At 31.3% G+C, this 24,795-nt stretch overlaps 1 protein-coding gene and 1 long non-coding RNA gene across 5 annotated transcripts; both read right to left on the reverse strand.

The window, feature by feature from the left end:
- Positions 1–7,023: 7,023 nt before the first annotated feature.
- MSH5 (MUTS-homolog 5) lies at positions 7,024–14,665 on the reverse strand. Of its 4 annotated transcripts, none has more exons than XM_079071192.1 (34): positions 14,566–14,665; positions 13,770–13,801; positions 13,422–13,516; positions 13,235–13,315; positions 13,075–13,147; positions 12,907–12,970; positions 12,680–12,834; positions 12,484–12,585; positions 12,370–12,397; positions 12,264–12,295; positions 12,128–12,185; positions 11,856–11,942; positions 11,493–11,549; positions 11,264–11,365; positions 11,134–11,178; positions 10,788–10,865; positions 10,641–10,691; positions 10,491–10,572; positions 10,316–10,389; positions 10,124–10,223; positions 9,336–9,432; positions 9,165–9,254; positions 9,009–9,073; positions 8,831–8,889; positions 8,671–8,747; positions 8,504–8,569; positions 8,325–8,386; positions 8,184–8,245; positions 8,061–8,114; positions 7,888–7,973; positions 7,775–7,806; positions 7,659–7,682; positions 7,376–7,491; positions 7,024–7,274 (listed from the first exon to the last, which is right to left on the reverse strand). In XM_079071192.1, the coding sequence occupies exons 1-34, from the start codon at positions 14,599–14,601 to the stop codon at positions 7,188–7,190; spliced, it is 2,409 nt and encodes an 802-aa protein (XP_078927318.1). In that variant the 5' UTR covers positions 14,602–14,665; the 3' UTR covers positions 7,024–7,187. The 4 variants fall into 4 exon arrangements, with proteins under 4 accessions (XP_078927318.1, XP_078927317.1, XP_078927319.1 ...); XM_079071191.1 differs by having other exon boundaries at positions 8,504–8,590; XM_079071193.1 differs by lacking the exons at positions 13,422–13,516; positions 13,770–13,801; positions 14,566–14,665 and having other exon boundaries at positions 8,504–8,590; positions 13,075–13,161; positions 13,235–13,305.
- Positions 14,666–16,997: 2,332 nt separating this feature from the next.
- LOC145135983 (uncharacterized) lies at positions 16,998–18,818 on the reverse strand. Its single transcript, XR_013720151.1, has 2 exons — positions 18,431–18,818; positions 16,998–17,635 (listed from the first exon to the last, which is right to left on the reverse strand). It is a non-coding gene; the product is annotated as an uncharacterized LOC145135983 (long non-coding RNA).
- Between the last annotated feature and the right edge of the window lie 5,977 nt (positions 18,819–24,795).

The raw sequence follows: 24,795 nt of genomic DNA on the forward strand, positions 1-24,795 counted from the left end.
AACCAAGTAGTATTATATATAATAGCATGAAACTTTCCATTCATAGACTTGAGTTGGTTAGGGTCTTGTAAAAGTTTGTAGAAATTAATGTAGAAGTAGTTTTGATTTTGTTCCTCCATTTGTTGTTCTAATTTTGGACATGGTTATAATAGGTTGGTTGTGTGTGTGTGCGCGTGTGTGTGTATATATATATATATATATATATATATATATATATATATATATATATATATATATATATTAAGGACCTTTAGTCACGACGAATTTTTGAAAATATATGATTATTAAACACGGGGAATTGTTGCCTATTGAGGAGAAACATGGACACTGCTTCTAAGAACGTTGGAAGTGGGGATCAATGACATATCAAACTTGCGACATAGTTAAATTTTAGGGTTAGGTTGCTGATCATGTCGTTAAGAAGATTCTTTTTTTAGAACTAGAGAATTAATGTTGTCAAAGAAGATTCACAGTGACTTTAAATCGTGTGCACCGAGTAATGATTAGAGAATCTTTGGTGGTGATATTTCTCAATTCATCATCGAGGTTAATGGATTTAGCATCTTTATTGTCGGGGAACAACGTTTCCATGTTAATATATACTTGTTGTACAGTAGTGTTTATCTTAAAAATAATCTCAAGCAAATGTTAATAAAATATATCGTAAGTCTATAGTTTTTAATGATGGAATCAAACTATTTCCACTTGGGTTCATCGAGTTTTGCAGTTTAAGCATTGGATTTGCCATCAATTTAATCAAGAAATTCAAATCCAATAAAATATATTTTTATGATGCTAAAGCGGTATCCCGAAAATCATGGAAAAGTGATTATATATTATTTTTAAGTATACTACCCTTGTTACTAAAAGAAAATGCTAGGGGTCGGGTAAGAGAAGCAACCAATGGTCTTCTTTTTGGTCATTTAAATATCCCTTCTGGCTCTGGTAAAAAGGTACATAAAAAATTAATACTGCAATACGCATATCAGCATTTTAGCAATATGATCCTAAGTACTAACTTTGGCATTGAAGGTCATTATCGGGGCCCTACCCGATAATGCTCTTAACCTAGATTTCCGCTATTTTGCAGACGTGATCCATCGCCTAAATTTCATAAGGAAATCCCACTTCCTTCTATCAATGGATCATGAAGCCACATAGCATCATTGACGCCATCCATGAGAATCATGTCAAATACCAAAATAGAATTATTTTCCCCATTAATTGGTATCTTCTCAAATCTCAATAAACAAATATAAATAAAAGATCATAGTAATGAGCTTATACAAAACGGGTCTAACTTCTACATCATCTGTATACACTAACAATTTTATGATTTTTCTAATTTTTATTCGAATTCATTTAATTTAAGCTCTGAAAATTATATAAGAAATTGTTAGCATGGAACTTAGTAAAGGTAAAACTAGTTACCTTAATTGCTAATTTAAATTTTAGTTAATATTTCTCTATAATATTATATTGTTCAAAATTCATTAACTTTGCATAACTAATATAAAAATGTGTACTTAACTACCCTTAATATACTAATTAAGTAACCAATCCAATAAAAATTTTAGGCGGCTTTTGGATATTCAAACATATACCCAAAGTAGTCGTTCACTATCGGTCACATACTATTTTCCAACCTTTGTTGAATCTAGTCGTTACTAGGATTTACAAACAGAAGACCTCTATCATAAACTCATGTATTGTTATAATATATTTTTTAAAACAAATCTTCACAACTAGGTTAATCATTTATTTTATGCCTTTATATATATATATATATATATATATATATATATATATATATATATATATATATATATATATATATATATATATATATAATAACGTCATTGATTATGTTTTTTTATGAGTAATATGACATTTTGCTTATATAAGACATCTTTTGAATTTATATATTGTTATTATCGCTTAAAGTGCATATCCTTTTTGAGTTTGTCGGGTTATCATCTACGATGCAACTTTTGCACTAAATGCACGACTTATCCATTATTAATATGAAAAATCATATTATGTATCGAAATACTTTTGAAGTATCCAAAGAAAAAAAAATACTCGATATTCTTTCTGAAGTTAGAATGGGGGTGAGGGGAATGCAATTATTAAGAAAAACATGTTGTCATTCCAACATTTTATGATTAATAATGAAAAATACAAGCATTTCATCCTCAATCAAGGATATAAAAATTAATCTTTTGTACAACATTGGCATTTCATCTTATGTTAATAGGTAGAAGCAAATATTTTCTATTTAAATATGTTTTAAAAATAATTAAAATTAAATATAGTATAATCATTTTGATAAAATGTATGATCTAAATTTAAATGCATATAACCTCGATCAATATGTTTAGTCGATTAAGTTTCATTGTATACATCTAAGACATCGTTGTTTCCAATAATATAATTTTAGTTATGTACCAAATATAAAATAAAACAGAAAAGGTTAAAAGTAAGATAAGGCAAAATGTAAGAGATAACACGGTATTTTGTTTTTTATTTGTTATTCATAAAACCAATGAATATATATTTTGTTTACTTTTAATAAATAAATAAACTAATAACAATATACGCATAGTTTTCATTGATAATAACAATACACTTATATATAGATTTTACCTACAATGGTAATTTATTTATATTTTGTCATCATGTATGCTGTATATATTATAATTGCTATATATTTATATCAATAATCAATAAAAAATATTAAACACATCGTTGTTACCCAAAAATTGTAAAGTTTTTTTGAGACATTATTTCCAATAAGTTTCAAAATGTTGGATATAAGGATTATTCATAAGAACATTGTTTGAAGAACAAACATAGATAGTGAGCAACGTAAGCGGTGACGTGACAGTGGAGTATGGGAATTGGAGTGATAAAAGGCAGACGTAATCGGTTACGTTCGACTCCACGGTAGAAGTGTTTGTGACTTTGACTTGGACAAAAAACTTCCAATTATTGGATACAATACAATATGACGCTAAAGCCGCCGGCCCCCTTCAGTTTACCAAAGCCACAAACTAGACCCCACCCCATCAAAATTATACATTTTTGGTCCTTCAGTTTAGCTGTTTTATTCGGTTTTGGTCACAAAAGGTTTTTGTAATTTTAGTTCTTTTTTTATCTCTGTTTCAAATAAAATAACTATATTTTTAGGACCAAAATTATAAAAATCGGTTATTCTTAAATGAACAAAATAATTATTTCATTTGAAATAGAAACTGAGTTGTAAATGAATTGAACGGTCACCAACAATTAACTAGTTAGTGTTTGTTTATTTAAGTTGACCGAACAAATGAATGAACATGAACAAATAACAAATGATTTTATTTATTTATGTTTATTTGTTTAAGAAATTGTTTTTTGCATCTTCGTAGTTTAGTTAGCTAATACGGACATAAACAATAATAAACAAACACAAATTTAGGTAAATGAACACAAATAAACATAAAAATCCAAATTACGAACAATAAAATTTTATTGTTAATGAATACCTGGATCATCAAGCAAGTCAAGAGCAATAAAACTCTCATTCAATTACCAAAATTGAAACAGAAAACTTTTGAATCAAAATTGCAAACCCAGCTATTCTTGAGAACCAAAAATGTAATTTACTCTAGAATTTAATTATTCGGTCCAACTAATAATTAAGTGCTTAAAATATTTTTTTAATTAAACTTCAATAAGAAATGCTACTGATCTTGATCAGTTTAATTAGCAAATAATTATAGTTCCAAATTAACATTCCCTACAAGAAAGAATATCCGATTTCTTAGACCACAACCAAAATTCGGAACGAAGTTAAGAAGGAGTGTTTCTTTTGTAGTAAATCCTATCATAAATAAAATGTAGTTATTTTAAATATTGATAATTTTAATTTTTCACAACAATTAGCCTTTTAGAATAAAATATAATTTATATTTTCTTGTACAATTTATTTAAAAAAAAAAAACACCAATGTTAAAATGAGAGAGATTCTGTCTATTAACCGTCTTTATTTTTTATTTCTCTTCGTTTTCATTTTTTTTTCTTAAACGTGTTCACTTCACATAAACAAGTTTGATAAATTTAGATAAACTGTCAATTTGAAACTATTGTAATACAAAACAAAATCCCCAACTTTATCTAAAAAAATCAAATAAGTGAGTATACATTATTTCCCAACAAAATATGTAATTAAATTGTTTTAAAGACATGTTCACCTTGGGCCCATTGAAGCATGAGTTATGTTGTTACTTCTTCCTCATTATTTTGTACTTTTTGCAGGTGCTTAGGCTCAAGAATAAATATGAAAGTATGTCTATAAATAAGAAATCTTTCATCGATGTATCATGAATTCACTGGCTACATGGGATAAAATGATGGTATCGCCATGTTAGTTGAAAATTTGTTAAATAATGGCAAGTTTTTTCTCCATGCATGATATCTTGATGATAAGAATGTCATTAGAGAATCGAAGGAGGTTGTCAGAGTGTTAGACATCATTAGGATGTGTGGTCCATGAACAAGTCATGAACTAAACATCAAGAAAACTAAGCTATTATAGTCTTCATGTGATGGTAAGGAGCTTCATGAGGGTTTATTCACTGGGGTGAAGCTTCTTGGATGACTATTAGCAGAGACACAAGTTTTATTAAGCCATTAAAAAGTTATCAACTTGCTAATGCTATGCATCTTCTTCCACGCATATGTGACTCGTATAGTGAGCTCTTTTACTTCGATCTTGTATGGATATTGGCAAATTTTTCTTTAGCATGAGGACATGTCAATTCGTACAAATGGAGGATGCAATATTGTTCATTAATAAAGGATTACATGGGGGTGATTGAGGACATGGTGGTTATGGAGGTCCTTGTTTAGAGACGTCTAATGTCTACTTGCTTCTTTTACCCATTAGGTTATACTTGGTGGTAAAGGCTTCTTCATTAGCAAGTGTCTTTTTAGTAAAATTGTGCATAACATGGAAGCACACTTCAATATGATTATTAGACAAAATATCAAGTTTTGAGTGTCTATGAGCATCACATGCTTAAGATTTTCTTCTAGCTATTCATATCGATGGTATTGGCCATGTCACCATTGGAGTGTCATACTATACTAGGTATCATCTCATAATTCCACTCATTCTAGTTGATGAAATATACCTAATTTGTCACAAGGCATGTTTATTCCTTTTCAGGATCATGTAGTGCACTGTAGATAGCTCGTGGGTTTTAAGTATTAACACAATATGGTTAAGGACGTTCTTTTTGACGTATTTAGGCGCGTTGAGGTTTCCGCCAAAAAAAGCACATATAAACTTTTTAACTCGCCTATTGGAAAAAAGATCAACTAGCGTTTTGGTTTTGGATGTGTAGAAAGAAAACACATGTATGGATCTAACATGGCAAAATGAGTGGGGGTTCCACTACGAGACAAACTACTATATAAGTTGTCTAATGCTAAATGACAAAACATAAAAAAGCATGCATGGAAATCAACATATGTTTAAACCATTGATGTTTGATACTTTGGTTTTCTTGCACTAGATGTTGTAGAACTCCTCATTCATAGTAACGTGGGTGGGCAGACCCAATATGTAGCACATGTCACCCTTCAAATTTTATGATCAAATGTAAAGTTAATATAAATTCGTCAAAAATTTGTCATATATATGAAATCCGTTGGAAATCTGTTAGAACTTTGCTACAAAGTCCGATAAATGTAAATTTAGTGGAAATGTATCAGTAAAACCTTTTAACGATGAGATTTTTTAAGGAAATTGTCATCATTTTTTTTTCTTTCTCTAATAGTAACCCCTAAAATGTTTGTGCAACTCCTAATTTTTTTTTTCTTTTCATTTTGGATCAGCCATTGCATAATAATGCTGTAAAACCAAAATCTATGCATATATTGTCATTTTTTTTTTTATAAATAATTTTGCCATCTAAAAATATTTAGTATTTAGCACTACTTATTAACTTATTGTTTGTTTGTCTTTCCACCTCGGTTTAAAAACTACTGTTATTTCAGAATTATTTTTTATGAATAGATCTAGAAATATGCATACAAAATTTAGAACGCACGAAATCTTGGAAACCTAACTATAATATGTAAGACACGTGTCAACGTAAATAGCATGTCCATGTAACACGTCCCAATCTTTTGGAATAGGTGTCTTCAATTTAAAACCAATGTTTCATAAAGAATACTTCTAGAAGCTGTGGCTCAACCTCAGCCATAAATTGCAAATACTTACAACTACACATCACAACGACACAACCATCATTCTGCAGGTTTTCAACCAAAATACCACTAAATAACTAAATTGACCGATATCAAGCTTTAAATAACGAATAACGTTCATTAAAGTAGGAATCATCGAAAACAGACTTTAATATAAATCTTTATTATTTCAAAAATGCTTCGAACCTTCAAATCTATTCATTATGGACGAAAATTGGTCATATGTTAGATGGCTTCAAATCTATTCTGGCTGTAACTTTTATTGTATTTGTTATATACTATGAAATTTATAAAATTACATAATAAGCTTTTGAAACATGTAAACAATTGTTTAAAAAAGATAAATATATAAATATCTGGAAATTAATTAAAAAATCTCTATTTTTTCTTAAACGCTACATGAAATAGTTTTTTGATTTGAAGTTTTTTGTTTAAACTAAAGGTTAAACGCTCGCACTCCTAAGCGAAACTTTTTGTTTAAATCGAACTTTTTATTAAAAGCTAAAAGCTCTCAAAAGCTTTCCACCAAACACGCGCTATAATCTAGTTTTTGTGATTATATTTAATAAGTTATTTATTTATAAAAAATAAACCTAAAAGGGCAAAAAACATTACTACTAAACCTTGAATTAAATACGTTACATATCTTAAATCAATTACTCCACCTCCTGATATCATCTTTCTCTAACAAAAACAATGATAAACATCATATAATCAAATGATAAATGTATATTTTAATTACTTGGTTAAAATTCAAACTTCATGTAGTAAATCACTATGTTAATGACATTTCTTTTCAAGAGCATCAATCAAATTCCACAAGTTATGAATTTAATTCGCTTTAAAAAATGTCACATTTTTCCATATCAATTTTACGTTGTTAGTCCTTTAAAACCCATGTTACAATTTCTATATTATTTACCTTAGTTTTAAGGTTGACCAGGAAAAACATCTTGAAAGAAGGAAGCCAAATCACCATTAGCAGTATCAAATGCCAACAGCTTCTCCACAGCATCCTACCATTTGATTCAAATAATTATAACTTAAAAAACTAAATAAATAAATACAAGTTGAATCCAATATATAATATTATTAAAGAAGAGTAAAGAGAGTTCACCTTATATTGCTTATCTTGAGCTGATATCTTTTCATTGCAAACTCTGTCCATATGAATGCCTTTGGTGGTAGCATCCAATATATATGCCGCTCTCCTTATAACTTCTTGAGGAACACCTGTAATATAACAATAACATATAATATAATGTCTTTGTAATTAAACTGTACAAATAATATATTTTGGTTGTAGTTAAAGTTATTGTAATAAAAATATGCGAGTCAAATATTTTAAAAAAACTGATAAATATAAAGGAATTATTAAAAATCAATAAAAAAAAACATACCAGCAAGTAGGGCACAGTGAAGTCCTGCAAAAGATAATTAAACTGGTCAACATTTAAAATAAAAAAAAAAAAATTATATACCCAAGTTGAATAGTCAATAGTCAACACTAACTCACCATAGCTAAGAAGTGCATGTCCAGGAATCAGCCTACATATAATAAAAGAGAGATTTTAATTTTTAGAAACTTTTAATCTTTTCAGGTTTTAACGAATTAGAAGATTTATTTACCTATATAGAAATACAATTTCCTCAATGTCTTCACTATTGTTGTCAGGTCTTAGCACGCTCATTGTATAGTATTTGACTTTGTTTGACTAGCATTTATCAAAAATAATAGAAATGGTAATTCATCAGAATGGATATGACTAACAACTTTAATGGTTTCACGTTGTGTTGATTACCTCAGATAAATCACTATCAGTAAATATTTGTGTCAAGTGAGTGCAAATTAGAACCTGAAAAACATAAGTTTTTAGTTTCAACTTCTGATTTTAAAAAAAAAAAACAAAGAGATTTAAACAAACCTTTGGAGGAGAATACATTGAGATAAAATGATCAATAGTTCCACCAAGGAGACCAATACCATCTTAAAAGGGTAATATGGTCATTGTTAGTTTGTCCCCATAACATACAAAATCAAATAAACAAATTTTTAAAAAACTAACCTTCAGTAAGTGTTCCCTTTCCAAATTCATCTAGTAGACATAATGATCGAGAAGTAGCATGCCTTTAAAGCAATCAACATTAGTATGAAATTTTTTTTAAAAAAAAAATATTATCTTGCAATAATTTGTTGGATTATTAAAATATCATTCAGTAAAAAAAAAAAAAAAAAAAAAGATACCTGAGCATCATTCCAACTTGATGGAGATCAATCATAAATGTGGATTGTTCAGCAGCCATAACCTTGCTTCCCATAGCACAGAAAATTCTATGATTTAGTAAAAAGTAAAATATCATTTTTAAGAACATTCTGTAAATACAAGGGTAAATTAGTAAAAAGCAACAAACCTATCGGTTAAACCGACTTTAGCAGCATCTGCAGGAACAAAACTTCCAATGTGGGCAAGAAAAACTATCAATGCCACCTGCAGTTAAAATAAAAATGTATTTAATTTATTATAATGAAAAAAACTACAAATAGAAAAGAAACATACTAATTAAGATCAACCTGCTTTATGTATATGCTTTTTCCAGAATAATTTGGTCCTGTGATGATATGAATATTCCCTGAAAAGAAAAATTGTAATTTAAAAAGCTAAGTAAAGAAATAAATAATAAATATGATGAGAACAATTAACAATTTTAACAATTTTAACAATTTTAACAATTAACAACAATCCATATACCTTGATCGATGATCTTTGTGTCATTAGGGATAAATGTGTCAACTGTCATCTCCTGCAAAACATGTCTGGTCATACAATAGGTAAATGTTAGAAGTGATTTTTTTTTTTATATAAAATTGTATTGAGTTTTTTTTTAAATAAATAAATAAATATAACCTTCCGTTTCGAATATCAAGCACTGTTTCAGAAGTCAATGTTGGTCTTACATAATTATTTTGACGAGCAACCAATGCCAATGACAAAAGGCTAAAAATAATAAAGAATATAATGAGAAAATGAAAGAGAAAAAAGGAATAAAAAAAAATTAAATTAAAAATGAACTCTGACCAGTCAAGTTCAGCTGCAAATTTGACTCCATTGATTAGATGTATTGAGAATTCCAGAATGTGCGACACTAAGTCCCTTGTGATAGCTCTTTCCATGTCTTGAAAAAAGATACAGTAAATAAAAAATAAGAAACTAGAAATACTTTAGACAAATATTTTAAGCATTAAGGGGATGTTTCTTTTTTACTTAATGGGCTTAATGGGTTAAGCACTTAATCTTGACAGAATGACTTAATGAGTTAAGCCAAAAAAAACCTGGCTTAATGTATTTAGACATATGGCAATAACTTTTTACCTATTTGCCCTTCTTTTTCCTCCCAACTCCCCTCATGTTAAAGTTGATGAATTTACTTTTTGGAGTGGAAGGGTAAAAAGGTCATTTAGTCTCATTCAGACGGTTTATTCGGTCTAGAAAAGAAAAAGACCTTATGTATACAACATTTTATCCAGACAAACAACATTACCAATGTTGTAAAGGTAAAACGGTCATTTAGTCTCATTCAGACGGTTTATTCAGCCTAGAAAAGAACCAGACCTTATGTATACAACATTTTATCTAGACAAACAACATTACCAATGTTGTAAGGGTAAAATGGTCATTTAGTCTCATTCAAACGGTTTATTCAGTCTAGAAAACAACCTTCAAATCAGATTAATTCCAAAAGTTGCATACTTTATGTGCAGAAAAGAGATTTTCTTAATGTAAGTCTAAAACATGAACAGAATGTATTCACAATTTTTTAATAAAAAAACACATGAAAGAAATTGGTTTTTTGTAAGATCACATACCAAGGATTTTATGATATATGTCTCCTAAAAGGCTATCCAATTCTCGTGTCTTTGCATTGCGATAGTAAAACTTTCTAACTTCAGCATCTTCATCAGAGAACTATAAAAGGGACAATTTTGTAATTTTAGGGCAAAGAGAAAGATTTCATATAGAGGATATGCTTAGAATGATATAACAAGTAACAAACTTACAGCAAATTCATAGTCTTGAAGTTTCTCTAGATCATGTTCATCTAGCTTTTCTTCAAAAATGCACATCAAGTATCCTATTTGGAAATATAATACAAAGGGATCGTATTATGCATAAGAGATTATCTGATTATGTTATCTTACATTATATCAAAAATGGTGTAGAAGTGAAGCAAACCTATTTGATTTATGTAAACGATTTGTGGAATCAATTTGTCTCCAGACATGTAAGGAAGGCGAGCTAATTCCAATGAAGACACCTGTTAAAGTAGTGGATTATTTTGTTTCATGTTCCAATGATATTGTTCATAATGGGAATTAAGAGTACCTCTTCTAAAAACTCTGGCAATTCTTCATATATTTGTCTCAGTTCATCTAACTGCATTTGATTATGAAGGAAAGATTCATCAAGAGAATGGAGTATATGAGGGATTATAATGTAGGATTAAAAAAATCCACTTATGATGTGTTTAACCTCTTCACAGAAACCATCTTTTACACTTGTCTCATAGCCTTTCTCTTTACTTCTATTTACATCAATAACACCAATTACCTAAAGAAATAACAATAAATCAGCATACAGAAAAAATAAGGGGGATGAAAAATCTATAGAGCACCTTAGCATTATTTAGATTTCAGATTTTAAAAGTTTGTGTTTCAAGAGACGACATAAATTCCATCCTTTTTCTGTGAATATAATCTGAAGTTTCAATTTTCTACTTATTTAATCTTACAACACACTTAAATCTAACTTGAAGAAGCATCTAATGAAATGAAGGATCACAAATTCACAACAGAATGTAAAGGAGAAGTTAACAAACCAGTTCATATACATAAGCCAAGTCCATTGAGATGCATGAAGCAGCCTGTTCACAACTCAAAAACCAATGAATACTTACAACTAAAGCAATGATATAAAAACAAACAGATGTGTAATAAATGACTTAATACCTTCTCAACAATATGTAGACTTGAATAGTTGGCATGCTCCTGAAGATTGTCAGAAATTCCGAGTTCAAATATCTTGTTGATATGCAGTAGTGCAGCAAGGCTCTACAAGATGAAAGCATATAAAACATAATAAAACAGTTGTGTAATAAATGACTCAAGATGCATATGAAAACATAATAAATATCCTACAACTTTACAAGAAGGGTGAGATAGATAGCAAAGAATATACCTTCAAAAAAGAAGTCCAATCGCCACATGTACATATGGAGCTCGGGGAGTTGAATTTCTTTTGTGAAAAGAAAATGAAAAAGATAAGCAAAAATTACATATTAGAAAATAGAAATACAGAAAGCATGAATATTCTGGGAAAGATATGATACCAAAGTAACCAAACAAACAGTTATTGGTATATAAATAGACTTGAAGATAATCTTCTAGAAACAACTACATAAATACTGAAATTCGAAACGGGAATTCCTGAATTACCCATCAAAATATTAATATAATCTAATGCTTTTAGAAATCTAGGTTCACAGTATCCATCACAATAATGAAAATGTGATAAAAAAGTGAATAGAAATTGATTGTGCACCTTAAGTATATGGGGAACATCCTTAACAGATTTCAATGTATCACGTAAAGCAGTTGACAATTCTTCAGATGAAACAAAGAATGATATCTGAATCTATCAAAGAAAACAAACATGTTTGTATAAATGGAATATAGCACAGAATCCCCGAGTAAAAGTGATCCTTAAACTTTGATGTTTGTTGAAATAGAAAAAATTCTCCTTCATGAAAACAGAAAAAAAAAACATCTCCTAAAAAATAAAAAGGTCTTGTATTTAGATAGGAATTAGGATACAGCATTTAGACGACTATTCAAGTTGTCAAGATCTAATATGGGCCTAAGAAACCATGACCTGTTACAGAAAAAAACAAAATTTTACATGTATGTAAAGTTATAACTGCAATACTTAAAGCTGAAAATCTGTGTTTACCTCAAAAGGCGTTTACCAATAGGTGTCACACACTAAAAAAGGAAACATTGATTAGAAAGCATTTCAAAGGTAAGGGGGGCATAAAAGTAAAATACAATCCCCACACCTTATTCATCATGCCAAAGACAGAGAATCTGCAAATAAACATATATTAATATTAATCAGTGGTAACTACATATTCAAGAATATGTAAAAAGGAAAAAAGAAAAAAGAAAATTACCCTTCTTTTGCTCTACCAATACCCATATGACTTGGATGTTTGTCTGTTTGGAATATCTGCAACGCCTCGTGTGCTGCTGAGTCAACTTTAAGGAATTTGTTTCTGCATTTCAAATGCAAAAATTATACAACCAAAACCAGGGGATTTTAATCATTTTATTTTACTATGAAGAAATGAAATTTTATAAATTCGTTACAATGAGATTTGCATAACAGAGTCGATTGTAATTGATATACTCCCACACTCGTTTTGTTCAATTGTATCCACAACTCTTTCATTCTCCAATATGGCAAGAAGTCCTCCACTAACACGAACTTGAACTTCACTCTCAATATCCATCATTGAACTTAACTACAATGTAAAGAAAAGTAGAATGTGATCAAAGAAAACATGGTAACTTAGAAAAATCATGTGATTACTTACAAAGCAGATTCGTTCTTTGATATTTAATCCATCATCCATCCCTGTTACTCGAAGATATACTAATCTGTGTTATGTAAATAGAGAGAAAACAGCAAGAAAACTATCAAAAGAGAAGTTAAGAAAAAACTAGAGAGAACATGTCAAAGAAGTGTCCACTGTATACTACACCTGTGCCATGCTTGTTCATAGCAAAAGATTGAACTCTTCATAAGCTTCACAGTAGGCACCTCACTTCCACCATCTGTATAACTATCACTGACAAGAGTGAATAAAAGATACACAGGCTTAGTTTAGTGTGTAGAAGAATACAATGTTACTATGAGATTACCATTTTGTTGTAAGGCAGATATGAGAGATTCTTCACTCTTAGTACTTGTGTATATGATCAAGGGCTTAACTTGATATTTGACTGAGAAATTAAGAAAAGGGATAGAGTTATTTAAAACTGAAAAAAGCTGCCTAATGACCTAATCTTAAAAGCTGACATAATCACATAATATAGAAGTATCTTTTACCCATATCAATTAGAGGAAATTCTGAGGTACTGTCTTCCCAAAGTTCAAGCACATGGAGTTCACGTGTAAGAGTATCATAATAGGAAATTCCAACTCTGGCAACATGATTTTGATGAAGAGTTAAGTCCAGTAATAAAAAGCTTTAAAATAGATTACAGAATGTAAATCTAAATCTAATATTATTTTTGCACTCTGATTCAAGGATGATGATAAACAGAGTTTTTTCATCATGGTGCTAGTCTTAATGGTTGGAGGAGATTATTTGTGGTAAATAGATGAATTATGATAATGCTATTTATTGCAATAGGATTACCAACTACTGATATTTGTTCACCTAAGAAAGCTTACCTATGACCATGCATGAGGCATGCCATGTACACCTGCATAGAAAAGCCATAAAAATGTCATGAAATTTCAGGATAAGCAAAAATAACATTATTGATCCTTGGGGACATGGGTCCCACGAGGAGGAAGGGAAGTGAAAAGATCACAAGTCAAATTAGTTTATGGAGGGAAAGACCATGGTTAAACGACTTCAAATCAGTCCTTGCGAATTTATGTAATAATTTGTTTTATCTGAAATCTGAATCTATAATCACAAAGTTAGTTAAAAGGTGGGTAGTGCATTCCATGTAGGAAGGCATTATTGGACCCATTGTAAAGGCCGTTTGAGAGAGTATCCAGCATGATTTTGTTCACTGATATGAAAACCCTCTCTTTCTGTTACTTCTATGTTTCTCTCATCTTTTTCATCTTTCACAGGATTGCTCACTTTATTTTACAGAATTATCAATTGCAACAATAAGTTGCAATTGAGAGATACGGACTTGCAAAAATTCGTTTAAGTGTGTACGCTACCTCTCCTGAATATCAACAATGCAGAATCACATCTGATGACTAAACACTGATTCTCCAAATTCGAAGCAAGATAATGAAAAAATATCAAATAAATCACTTGAAATTAAGAGGCGCGATCAAAATATTAAAATCAGCACCAAAAACACCTAATTAATCGAAAAAACGACAAGAAAAAGGAAAGGATGAAAGCTAGGGTTACAGAATATGAAAATGCATAAGTAATTATCTGATCAGATGAAAAATGTAGTGATTAAGAGAAGGAATGAGTGTATGGTGTCGAACACACCTGTGGCACAGCTTCTGTTTCGTCGACCTCCTCCATGGCACAAAGCTAGCGTATGTGATATGGCGGGATACAACCTACCGTTGGGTTTAAAGAAGGACAGCAGGTCAGTGCAATTTTTTAATTAAGTAATTATTATTATTATTTTTTTTTATAAATTTCACCAACAAAATGTTCCTCCGAGTTTATTTAATCTACATGTTTCGTATTTAATTTTTTCTTTTAACTTAGATCATAATTATTGTTTTACTTTTTTTATAATTTTCGTCTCTCCTATATCTAAAAAGACTTTTTGGTCATATTATAATTTTTATATTTTTAATTATTTTATATACCTTATTTAGAAAATTATAGTTTTAGTTCATATAATTGACATAAATCTGCAATTTTAGTCATAGTTTTTCAGTTTTAACACAATTAGTCCATATTATAGTCAATTTCATCAGAAATCGTCTCTGGCTAAGTTAACGTCTTCACATCACCATAAATGAGCCTTACGTGTCCCTCGCATGAGGGGCAGTTTAGTAATTTAAGGTATTCCTCTCTCAAACAACCATCTATAGTTAATTGAGGACCTAAAGGGACCATCTCCCTCACCTCACCCCTTTACACTTTGTTCCCATGAAAAATTAATTGTGCTTATCTCCCAAAAATGAAATGGTAATTTGTTCTTGTGGAAGCAATTCCTTCATTGCAACTTCAAAGACGAACCTTAACCCTGGAAGACGATTATGGTTTTGAACAAGGATTGGAACCGGGTCTAGATTTTTTGGGTGGTTTGATCCTCTACTATGTCATAGGGTTGCTAAAATTATCTTAGGTTTGCTTAGGTCAAGGAATGATCTTGAAGAAAATCTTAATTCTGCCAGGAAATACAAGTTGATGTGCTATTTAAGTTGGATTTTTTAATGTTTTTAATCATCAAAGGATTCTAAGTCATGGATGTGATGGGTTTTAGGATGGGAATGTGTGTGTGTGTGTGTTTTTGTTAGAAGGTTTTGAAATGCGGGTTGCAAATCGATGTATTATGTTTAGGTTTTGAATGAAAGGTTTGTGGGTTGTAAATTAATGTTAACAATTTTGTAGTTTTATACTCTCTTTTACAACTAAATGTTTTTGTAGTAATTAGTTATTGGTATGTTGCAAACTTATGGTCAATATCGTCTATAACTTTGAATGGGCACAAATGAATCATTAACATGACATTCAAAAGGAGTAAATAATATTACTAAAACAATATCAAACCAAATCAAGGACCAATCTTATTTAAACATTTAACATTAAACAAAAATAAGCATTACATCATGTCTAGTTTATACAGCCAACTACCATTAAAAATAGACATATGTTGTTTCATACTTACATACGAAAAAGAAATCAAGAAGCAATTACTAAAATCATTGTACCAAAAGATTAACTTAAACCATTATACCAAAAACCAACATAACAAAATAGTCAAACCATTGTCCCTCAAACCAACTCTCAAACTACCAACCATCTTAGAGACACCATACCTACTATCCCTTATAACATCCCGTTTTTCCGTTATTATTTTAAAAGCATTGTATTATATTTTTAGAAGTGTAAAAGTAATTAAAAAGTTAATATTAATAATAATGAAAACAATAAGAATATTAATATAATTAATGTTAATTAAAAATAAATGAAAATAATTAATAAAATATTAATGAAAGACTAAATCGGTTAAGTTAGAAACTTATTTTATATGAGTTCTTATCCAGAAGAACCATTTTTGTTAAATCCGAAAACTAAGGGTCTAAAGTGTAATTTTTGAAAAAAGTTGGTGGACTAAAGAGGGTGCATCCTTTTACCCAATAGCCCAAAACCTAGCCTATAGAGAGATGTACCCTACTAATTATAAGCTCTATAGGGGTGGGATACGGATTTGAGCATCACACAAACACCACCACCATATCTTACCTCCACTGCCACAAAAAGTCATTGTGTGCCACCATCTTGATGTCGGAGAGATAGATAGATAGAGGGAGGGAGAGAGAAGAAAGGGGAAGAGAGCTTGATTGTTGCTAGAAAGCTTAGTAGGTATATTTCTTTCTTCTTTTTCTCTTTAATTAAACCACCACACACTGCCACCGTCGACGGCAGTGGTAACAATCACCGTGAAAACACCCTACCATCACCACCACCATGATATCAATTGGTTAGTGGTGAGTCCACTTACATGTTGATTTCCTTGACTAGAGTGTTAAATATTACAAGTCTTTCATGATGGAAGTTTGGAAGCTAAAAAAAATAGAAACTAAAAATGACTATTTTACCTTTCTGGTTTGTTTTTTTGTTAGATAAAAAATATGTTTTTTGTTAGATAAAAATATCTGTTTTTTGTTAAGTAACATTTAAGTTTCTATTTTCATATTCAAATTGTGACAATGACCACACAATATGCTAAACAATAATATTAAAACTGAACTAATTGAGATGCCATATCTTATGAACACATAAACAACAACATTACATATTTTTTCAACAAATACTAAACTACAATGTTATTTAGTGCTACAATGTTATTTAGTGCAAGTCTGAAAAAACAAACAATAAAAAAAAATAATTCTCAAAACAAATGCATATATGCAAGTATAGCAGTTCATAAACTAATTAACTTTTTTTTCACCATAATTCCATCTTTAGACTTAGGGGAGTGGTGCGGTAGAGGGAGTGCGGTTTTGCCACCTAGGCAGCGAACACCGCTCTTGGGTGTGGTAAAAATGACCACATTTTGTGATTGGGTGGGAAGAATTTGACCGTTTTGTGATTGGGTGAGAAGAAAATTAAACCTTTTATTTAAATTATTTTTTTTTAAATAAAGTGTGACACCACTCCTTGGGTATGACAAGGAACCATACGTTTGTTGTAAAAAATGATGTAACACTTATGTGACAATGAAGGAGTGCGTTTTCGATTACACCACTCATGCTGGCCTTTAGTAGCCTTTTTCCATCATAATTCCATTTTAACTTCTTTTTTATCATATCTTATGCTTGCGTCACAATTACATCTTTAATAGCCTTTTCCACCTTCTCTTGCACCCTAGAACCTATTGACATTAGAAAATTCTGAAAACAAGTACATATATGCAAGTATGAGCAACACCATCAGGTTCACCAACAAGATGCATAAACTTCTTTTTCATCAGGTTCACCAACATGATGCATAACAGTTCATCAACCAACATAAATTTGATTTCGAGGATAAAGTCAGATAAATCAGCCAAATTAACACAACATACTTATGCTTTCATAAACCAAAATTTCATAAACTCTGATTTCATAACAAGAAAAAGAAAAAAGTCAAACATACATAAAGCATACATATAGATTTTCTGATTTCATTCATCAAACATACATGCAAATTTTCATACAGAAGACTACTCTCATCGGTATTCTATTGCAACTAGTTGCCCACTAAAGACAAAAAAATAAATCTATTAAAATAATATAAAAAATAAAGATGGCGACCAACCCAGTTGATATGAAGGGCCAAAATTGTTATAAGTTGCAATTCTAAGTTGGCCATGATGAAAGAAAAATTATTATTTTAATTAAAAGTTAAGTTGGATATGGTCATAAGTGTGGATAGTCTAAAACATCATTTTTTTAGTTTTTTCAACTAAAAAAATGAAGGGCCAAAATTATTATTTTAATTAAAAGTTAAGTTGGATATAGTCTAAAACATCATTTTTTTCAACTAATTTCAGAAGAAGAAGAAAAAAAAGAGTCGAACCAAATTAAAACATACATAAATCGTCGGATTTCAACATCATCCCATAAAAATCAGTTTGTCAACTGATTTCAGAAAAACACACACACACACACAAAAAAGGAACACTTACATGTGCTGATGCGGAGGTCGACGATGGCAGAGGATGAGAAGGTGTCGAGGTCGCCGAAGGGAGGACCGGATTTCAAGCTTTCAATGAACTAATTTCAGAAAAAAAAACACAAAAAAGCATGCTTACCTGAGCTGCTGTGGAGGTTGACAATGGCAGGGGACGAGAAGGTGTGGAGGTCGCCGGAGGGAGGACCGGATTTCAAGCTTTTTGCTTTCGTGGAGTCGTCAATGAAGAAGCGAGGCTGTGTTTTGCGTTTTTTCTTTTAGGGCTCAAAGGGCAAAAAGGAAATATGGTTCTTTTTTTTTGGGTCGGGATAATGACTTGAGAGAGGGTAACAAATTATATCATTTGTATATATTTGGTCACTTAACTTATTTTAGTGCACTGTTAATCCTTAAACTTGTTTTTTTGTTTAAAACATACCATTATGACCTATAATATCAGATAAAAATTGTTATGGGGGCTAAGTTCCACCTCCTGCAACATTTTCTAGCGCTCCGGTCATCTTCTCCGATCATCTTTTCCGACCATGACAGATTTCGAGTTCATTCATGGTAGATTTTTGGAATATATACATATGAAATACATGTAAACTCAAGTTCATACATGGTTTTGGAACAAATCTGAAACAAATGTGAAATCAAAGTTCATCCATGACAGATTTTGAGTTCAAATTCTTCAATATTTGGAATCGATTTTGTTTAAACCCTTCAAATCCTCGAGTTTAAACCCTTCAACATTTGAAATCGATTTTGTTTATGATAAAGAAAGCCTAACAAGAATCGAACTCATCTCCAGTTCACATATGACAGATTTCAGGTCTCGTTTCTAGACCCATTCATATTCATCTTCATGGTATTTGGAATTGATTTCGATTTTGAAGTATAATTACGATACTGATGATTGATTGCAAACACACACCTGAAAGCGAAATCAATTTTAAACACACATCTGATGAACAATTTTATTTTTGAAGAAACCCTAGCCCACGAATCTGGAACCAAATCAAAGTTTGAAGGAACGCCAATCTGGAACCAAATCAAAGTTTGAAGGAACTTGAATCTGGATGAAAAATATACCAAAAGATGAAGATGTACAAAAACTCTTCAAGATGAAGGGTTTTCAGATGAAGATGTTCTTCATCTTCCAGTATATGCTGATGAAGATGAACATGAATATGAACACACGAAAACTCCAGGTTTTTCGAGTTCGATTTCCTCCCAAAAAAATCCACATAACAAGATGAATCTTCAAACCAGATCAGAAAACGATTTTGAAATCGTGTTCCGGTTCATCCTTTTTTTTTCCTGCAAATGCATGTTTTAGTTCTTAAAAAAATTTCAACTATGTTGTTGGTGGATGTTTTTCTGCAGATCACACACTTGATGAGACAACTACGTTTTTTTGTGGATTTTTTTGGGTTTGAACTCCGTTTTCAGTGGTTTTCATGAGTGACCAGAAAAATTTTGGTCCTTGACGGAAACAACGTCGGAAAATCGAGTTTGACCGGAGAAGATAACCGGAAAACTCATGTTTGGCCGGACACAATGCCGGAAACCGGCAAAACCTAATATTACTGGTCATACTGGTATAATGTATACATTTCAACAAGTTCAGTGGTTAATAAATCACGAAAAATAATTTAGTGACCAAATGTGACCAAAAGCTAAAATATGTTACCCTATGGTCATTATCCCTTTTGGGTCAGCAAGAAATTAAAGACAGACCGAGTAAGAGCATTGGTCAGTAAGAGCATTGGTCAGCAATAGCTGACCACTAAATTGGAGCCTTGCCAAACAAGTTGACCCGCCCGAGTCAGCCGAAATTTGCAGATGAGACCCGGTCAGATCATTATTAAACACCACCTAAGTCAACTTATCACAAAACACTATGTAGCTCAAATATTTGAATATAAACTCTAGAAATCATCTTCGATGATGAACATCGATTCTCTGGATAGGAAACTCTACGGTGAGTCATTTTTTCTTAAATCAACAAATTGATATTCATTATTTGGTATGAAAGGTTTTGCAATGGAAATACAGAGGATTTGGAGCATATTTCATGGATAGTTCTATGGCTAATGACATACAATAAAAATATCCGATGGTGGAAGATCCAACAGATACATTTGATGACATTTGTTCAACAAATAAATAATGCATATAGGTTGCCCATTTTCAAAGTTAGGAAACATTGTTTCGACACATCGATTATGACGTTTTCTTGGATGATTCGGCGTTTTCCAAATGTTCTTCTATTTGGTGACTCCACACAAAGGTATGATGCCCTTTTATGCAACATTTTTATGCATTCAGTTTTTGTATTGAGTTTTTAAATAGTTTCATCAATAATTAATAGTTTATTAGTCTAGAAGATGATTAATTGGTGAGCATAAATTATTAATAAAACTATTTAAAAACTCAATATATTATTTGAAAAATTAAAATTTTAACATTTTGATATCTTTATTATAATATTTGAATATTTGAATATTTGAAAACTTAAAATTTTGAAATTTTGTAAAATTTGTTGTAATATCTAAAATTTGATAATTTGAATTCTTTTAAAATTTTTCCGTCCAGGAGCACTAAGGACCGCCAATGACCACCAAACCCGAATTTGACCGATATTGATCAATTTCCACCAAACACCCCTAATCGTAATCGGTTGCAGACTGTGAAACGGTGAATCTTTGATAATTGGCCGTCAAGATCGATTTCTACAACACTGTTTCTAACATTTTAATAAGCCATAGAGAATTTTTTCAAAACCAAATTTTTTGAATGACATTACTAATTAACAAGCTTTATGGTAATTTTTTTCACATAATCATATTTTTATATTCATATATCTAAATTAAATATTTATATATTTTTGTCTTTGATTGATATTTATGGAGTGCGCGACCACAAAAAATATTTGAAAAAGCTTTTCTTAGTGGTTGTTTATAGAGTTGTTTTTGTTGATGATTTAACAATAATTTGGCACCAAAAAACTATATGAAAAAACTCTTCTATTGTAAATGCTCGATGATGTATTTCGCTCGTTTGTTTGTATAGCTTATGGTTAGTCGTTTTTATTAATAAAATTTGGATATGTTTAAAAATACATTTTGCATCAAAAAGGGCATCCAGGTATTGTGAAACAAGTGACAATTTTCATATATAAGAAAAATGGTTGATTATTTTAAGAGTAAATTATTGACTTCGTCTATGTGGTTTGGTTAAAATTACGCATTTCGTACCTATACCTTTTTTTTTTTGCATTCGGACGTCCTTGTTGTATGATTTTGTTGTATTTTTAGTCTTTCTTCCTATATAACTATAATACCTTTATGAATTTCTTTTTCAATTATTTATTTTTATTATTATTTATAAATCACAAAGAGTTCACTGGCCCCACCCACCTCCCACCACAACCGACAACTTGGTTGTTTCTCCACCGGTTTTGCTCCACCGCCGCCGATCATACTTATCGGTTTTGCTCCACCGTCAACAGAAACCTCCCTATCCCTTCATCTTCTTTTAATTAGGTTTGATCCACCTCTACCTCCTTCGTTTCCTCCGTGTCGGAAACCATTGGACCTTAACCAACCATCCCTGAAACAACTAAATCGCCTCCACTTCTACAATCTGTCGTCATATCCCTTCCCCTAAAAAACGATGTCACCATTCTCTACTCCACCATACCCTCTCTCTTTAACGGTATCCTTTCATCTAGCCAGAAAACATCGTAGCCACCGCTCTCTACTCTGCTGGTTATGACTATTGCTTTGGATTCCACCTATCTCTACACCTTCTCCTAGCATAACCCCCATTGAAAAAACCATTTTTCTATCTCACTAACGTCATTCTATACTTTGTCATTCATGCCCTATATACCAGATTTGGATTTGGAGAATAGATTGTTGGAGGCTTTCAATCAATGTACGTTTTTTTAGGGATTTGAAGAATAGAGGGTTGGCGGATTTTGAGAACATGTAGGTTTTGTTGGTGTTTGATTTTTTTTTGAACGGCAAAAGATTCAATAAAACTAGCAAAAAGCTAGAAAAAAAAGAACAATTACAAAAAACTAAACTGCACAAATGGTCCCTGTGGTTTGCTCAAAATTGCCACTTTGGTCCAAAAAGGTTTGGACTAGCACCACAGGTCCAAAGTTTTCATTTTGTTGCTAGTTTGATCCAATTTGCTTTGAACTTTTTCATAATGACAATTTTGCCCTTACTTATTTATTTATTTAAATATTTTTCTGTTTTAAAAGAAAAATAAAAAAAATTGCATTTTCTATTTTACTTTTATAATTTTTTTTATAAACGACTAAAAATAAATAAATAAAATATACAATCTCTCTCTCTCTCTCTCTCTCTCTCTCTCTCTCTCTCTCTCTCGTAAACAGTAAAGACACACATTTGTCTTACTCCCTCACCTCCAAAAACTTTGAACCCCCATATATATTACAACCGGAAGCTGTCATCACCACCTTCCGCCACCACCACCATCGGATACCACCGACCAAGGTAAGTGATTTCCTTCCCCTACCCCGATCTAAACCCACAGATCCACCGACACCCCTTCCTATCAGCAACCCTAAATCATATTTGTGGAAATGAACCCCTACACCTCCATTTTTTTTCCTGCAACACCATAACCATCACCGATTATCACCTCCCGTCTATTTCCTCCCTATTTAGCCTCTCCCGTGTTCTCTATCTCATCCCCAACCACATGTAATTTTTCTAGTGGTTGTTTCTTCCCCATGACCGATGGTTGTTGAACCTCCGCGAGGATCATCATCATCAGACCTTGAAATCCACCAATTCTCACTGAATATGAAATCCATCCTCACCACCCACCTACCCCTCTCTCTTTCATCCCATACGAACATACGAACATACCCATCTTCTTCCTTCTTCCCGTAGAAAATCAAACATATGAACATACACACTCTCTCAAAATTAAACCCTCTGCAAATCTATGATCTTTGACATAAAATATAGAGGAAGAAGAAGAAACTAGGGTTCTTGAACCCATTGAAAATCCCCATAAAAAAGACCTAAAACACCATTCCCTTATTAAAAATCCCCATACCTTCTTCTTTGATTATGATTTCAACTTTCCTCCCTGTTTTGAAACGACTACGATACCCAGTTACAGTAAAATCGTTACTCACTCGATCAATCATCCAGGTATGCGTGAAGATCTTTATGCTAAAGGATTTGGGCCAGTTTCTCATTTTTCAATCTGAATCGATCACATGTGTTGATTGGTGTATAAAAGTCGTGAAGAACAATGGATTTTGGGTGTAATCCATTAAACTGGGTATTCTGATGTAAGCTTCAACTCAAATTTTTGCAGATGACGAAAATGGAAGAAGATGCATCGGCGTTTATATTAGAGTGGAAGAAGATGGGGTTGTGGAGAGAGAGAGAGAGATTGTATATTTTATTTATTTATTTTTATTTCTTAATAAAAAAAATTATAAAAGTAGAATAGAAAATGCAATTTTTTTATTTTCTTTTAAACAAAAAAATATTTAAATAAATAAATAACTAAGGGCAAAATCGTCATTATGAAAAAGTTGAAAGCAAATTGGACCAAACTAGCAACAAAATGAAAACTTTGGACCTGTGGTGCTAGTCCAAACCTTTTTGGACCAAAGTGGCAATTTTGAGCAAACCACAAGGACCATTTGTGCAGTTTAGTCATTACAAAATAGCATCCATAGGGTTTTGCAACCATCTTCCCCAATTAATCGAGGTCCTACGTCTATTACTACACAAAAAAAACGACTTAGAGACAATGGAATCAAACAAAGTAAAATTCTTTTGGCTATGTCTGCCAAACAACAAATCATTTCGAAAACGCCAAATATACCACCAAGTCACCAAAAAAAACACCTTCTAGGACCTCCTTAGCCTGCTTCCTTATCCGTAAAGCATCAAACCAGGACAACCATTCCATATAGGACATAAGAATCAGGATCGAGATATCCCACCACCTTAACACCTGAGAGATCAAATTCGAGGCTCTGTGACAAGAGAAAAAAATATGATTGGTGGTGATGGTAATTCATGACAACGGTAGTGGTAGTTGGTGACATGGTGGCTATTGACAGTGTTTGGTTGATTGCAATGGCGGTGGTCTATGGCCGTGGTGTTGTTTGTGTGTGTGTGATGATAATTTAGAGTTATTACATTAATTTATGTTAAATTAATAATAATAAATTTGAAAAAGGAAATATAAAGGGTAATATAGTATTTTTACGACTTTTAGGGACTATAAACGCAATAAAATTATAGTATAAAGATAGTCCGAGTGCAAAAAAAAAAAAGGTTAGAAACAAACATGCAATTTTAATCAAAC

This window comes from Lactuca virosa, chromosome 9, assembly GCF_052849685.1.
Source record: "Lactuca virosa cultivar CGN04683 chromosome 9, Lactuca_virosa_CGN04683_v6, whole genome shotgun sequence".
In the NCBI taxonomy this organism is placed as follows: Eukaryota; Viridiplantae; Streptophyta; class Magnoliopsida; order Asterales; family Asteraceae; genus Lactuca; species Lactuca virosa.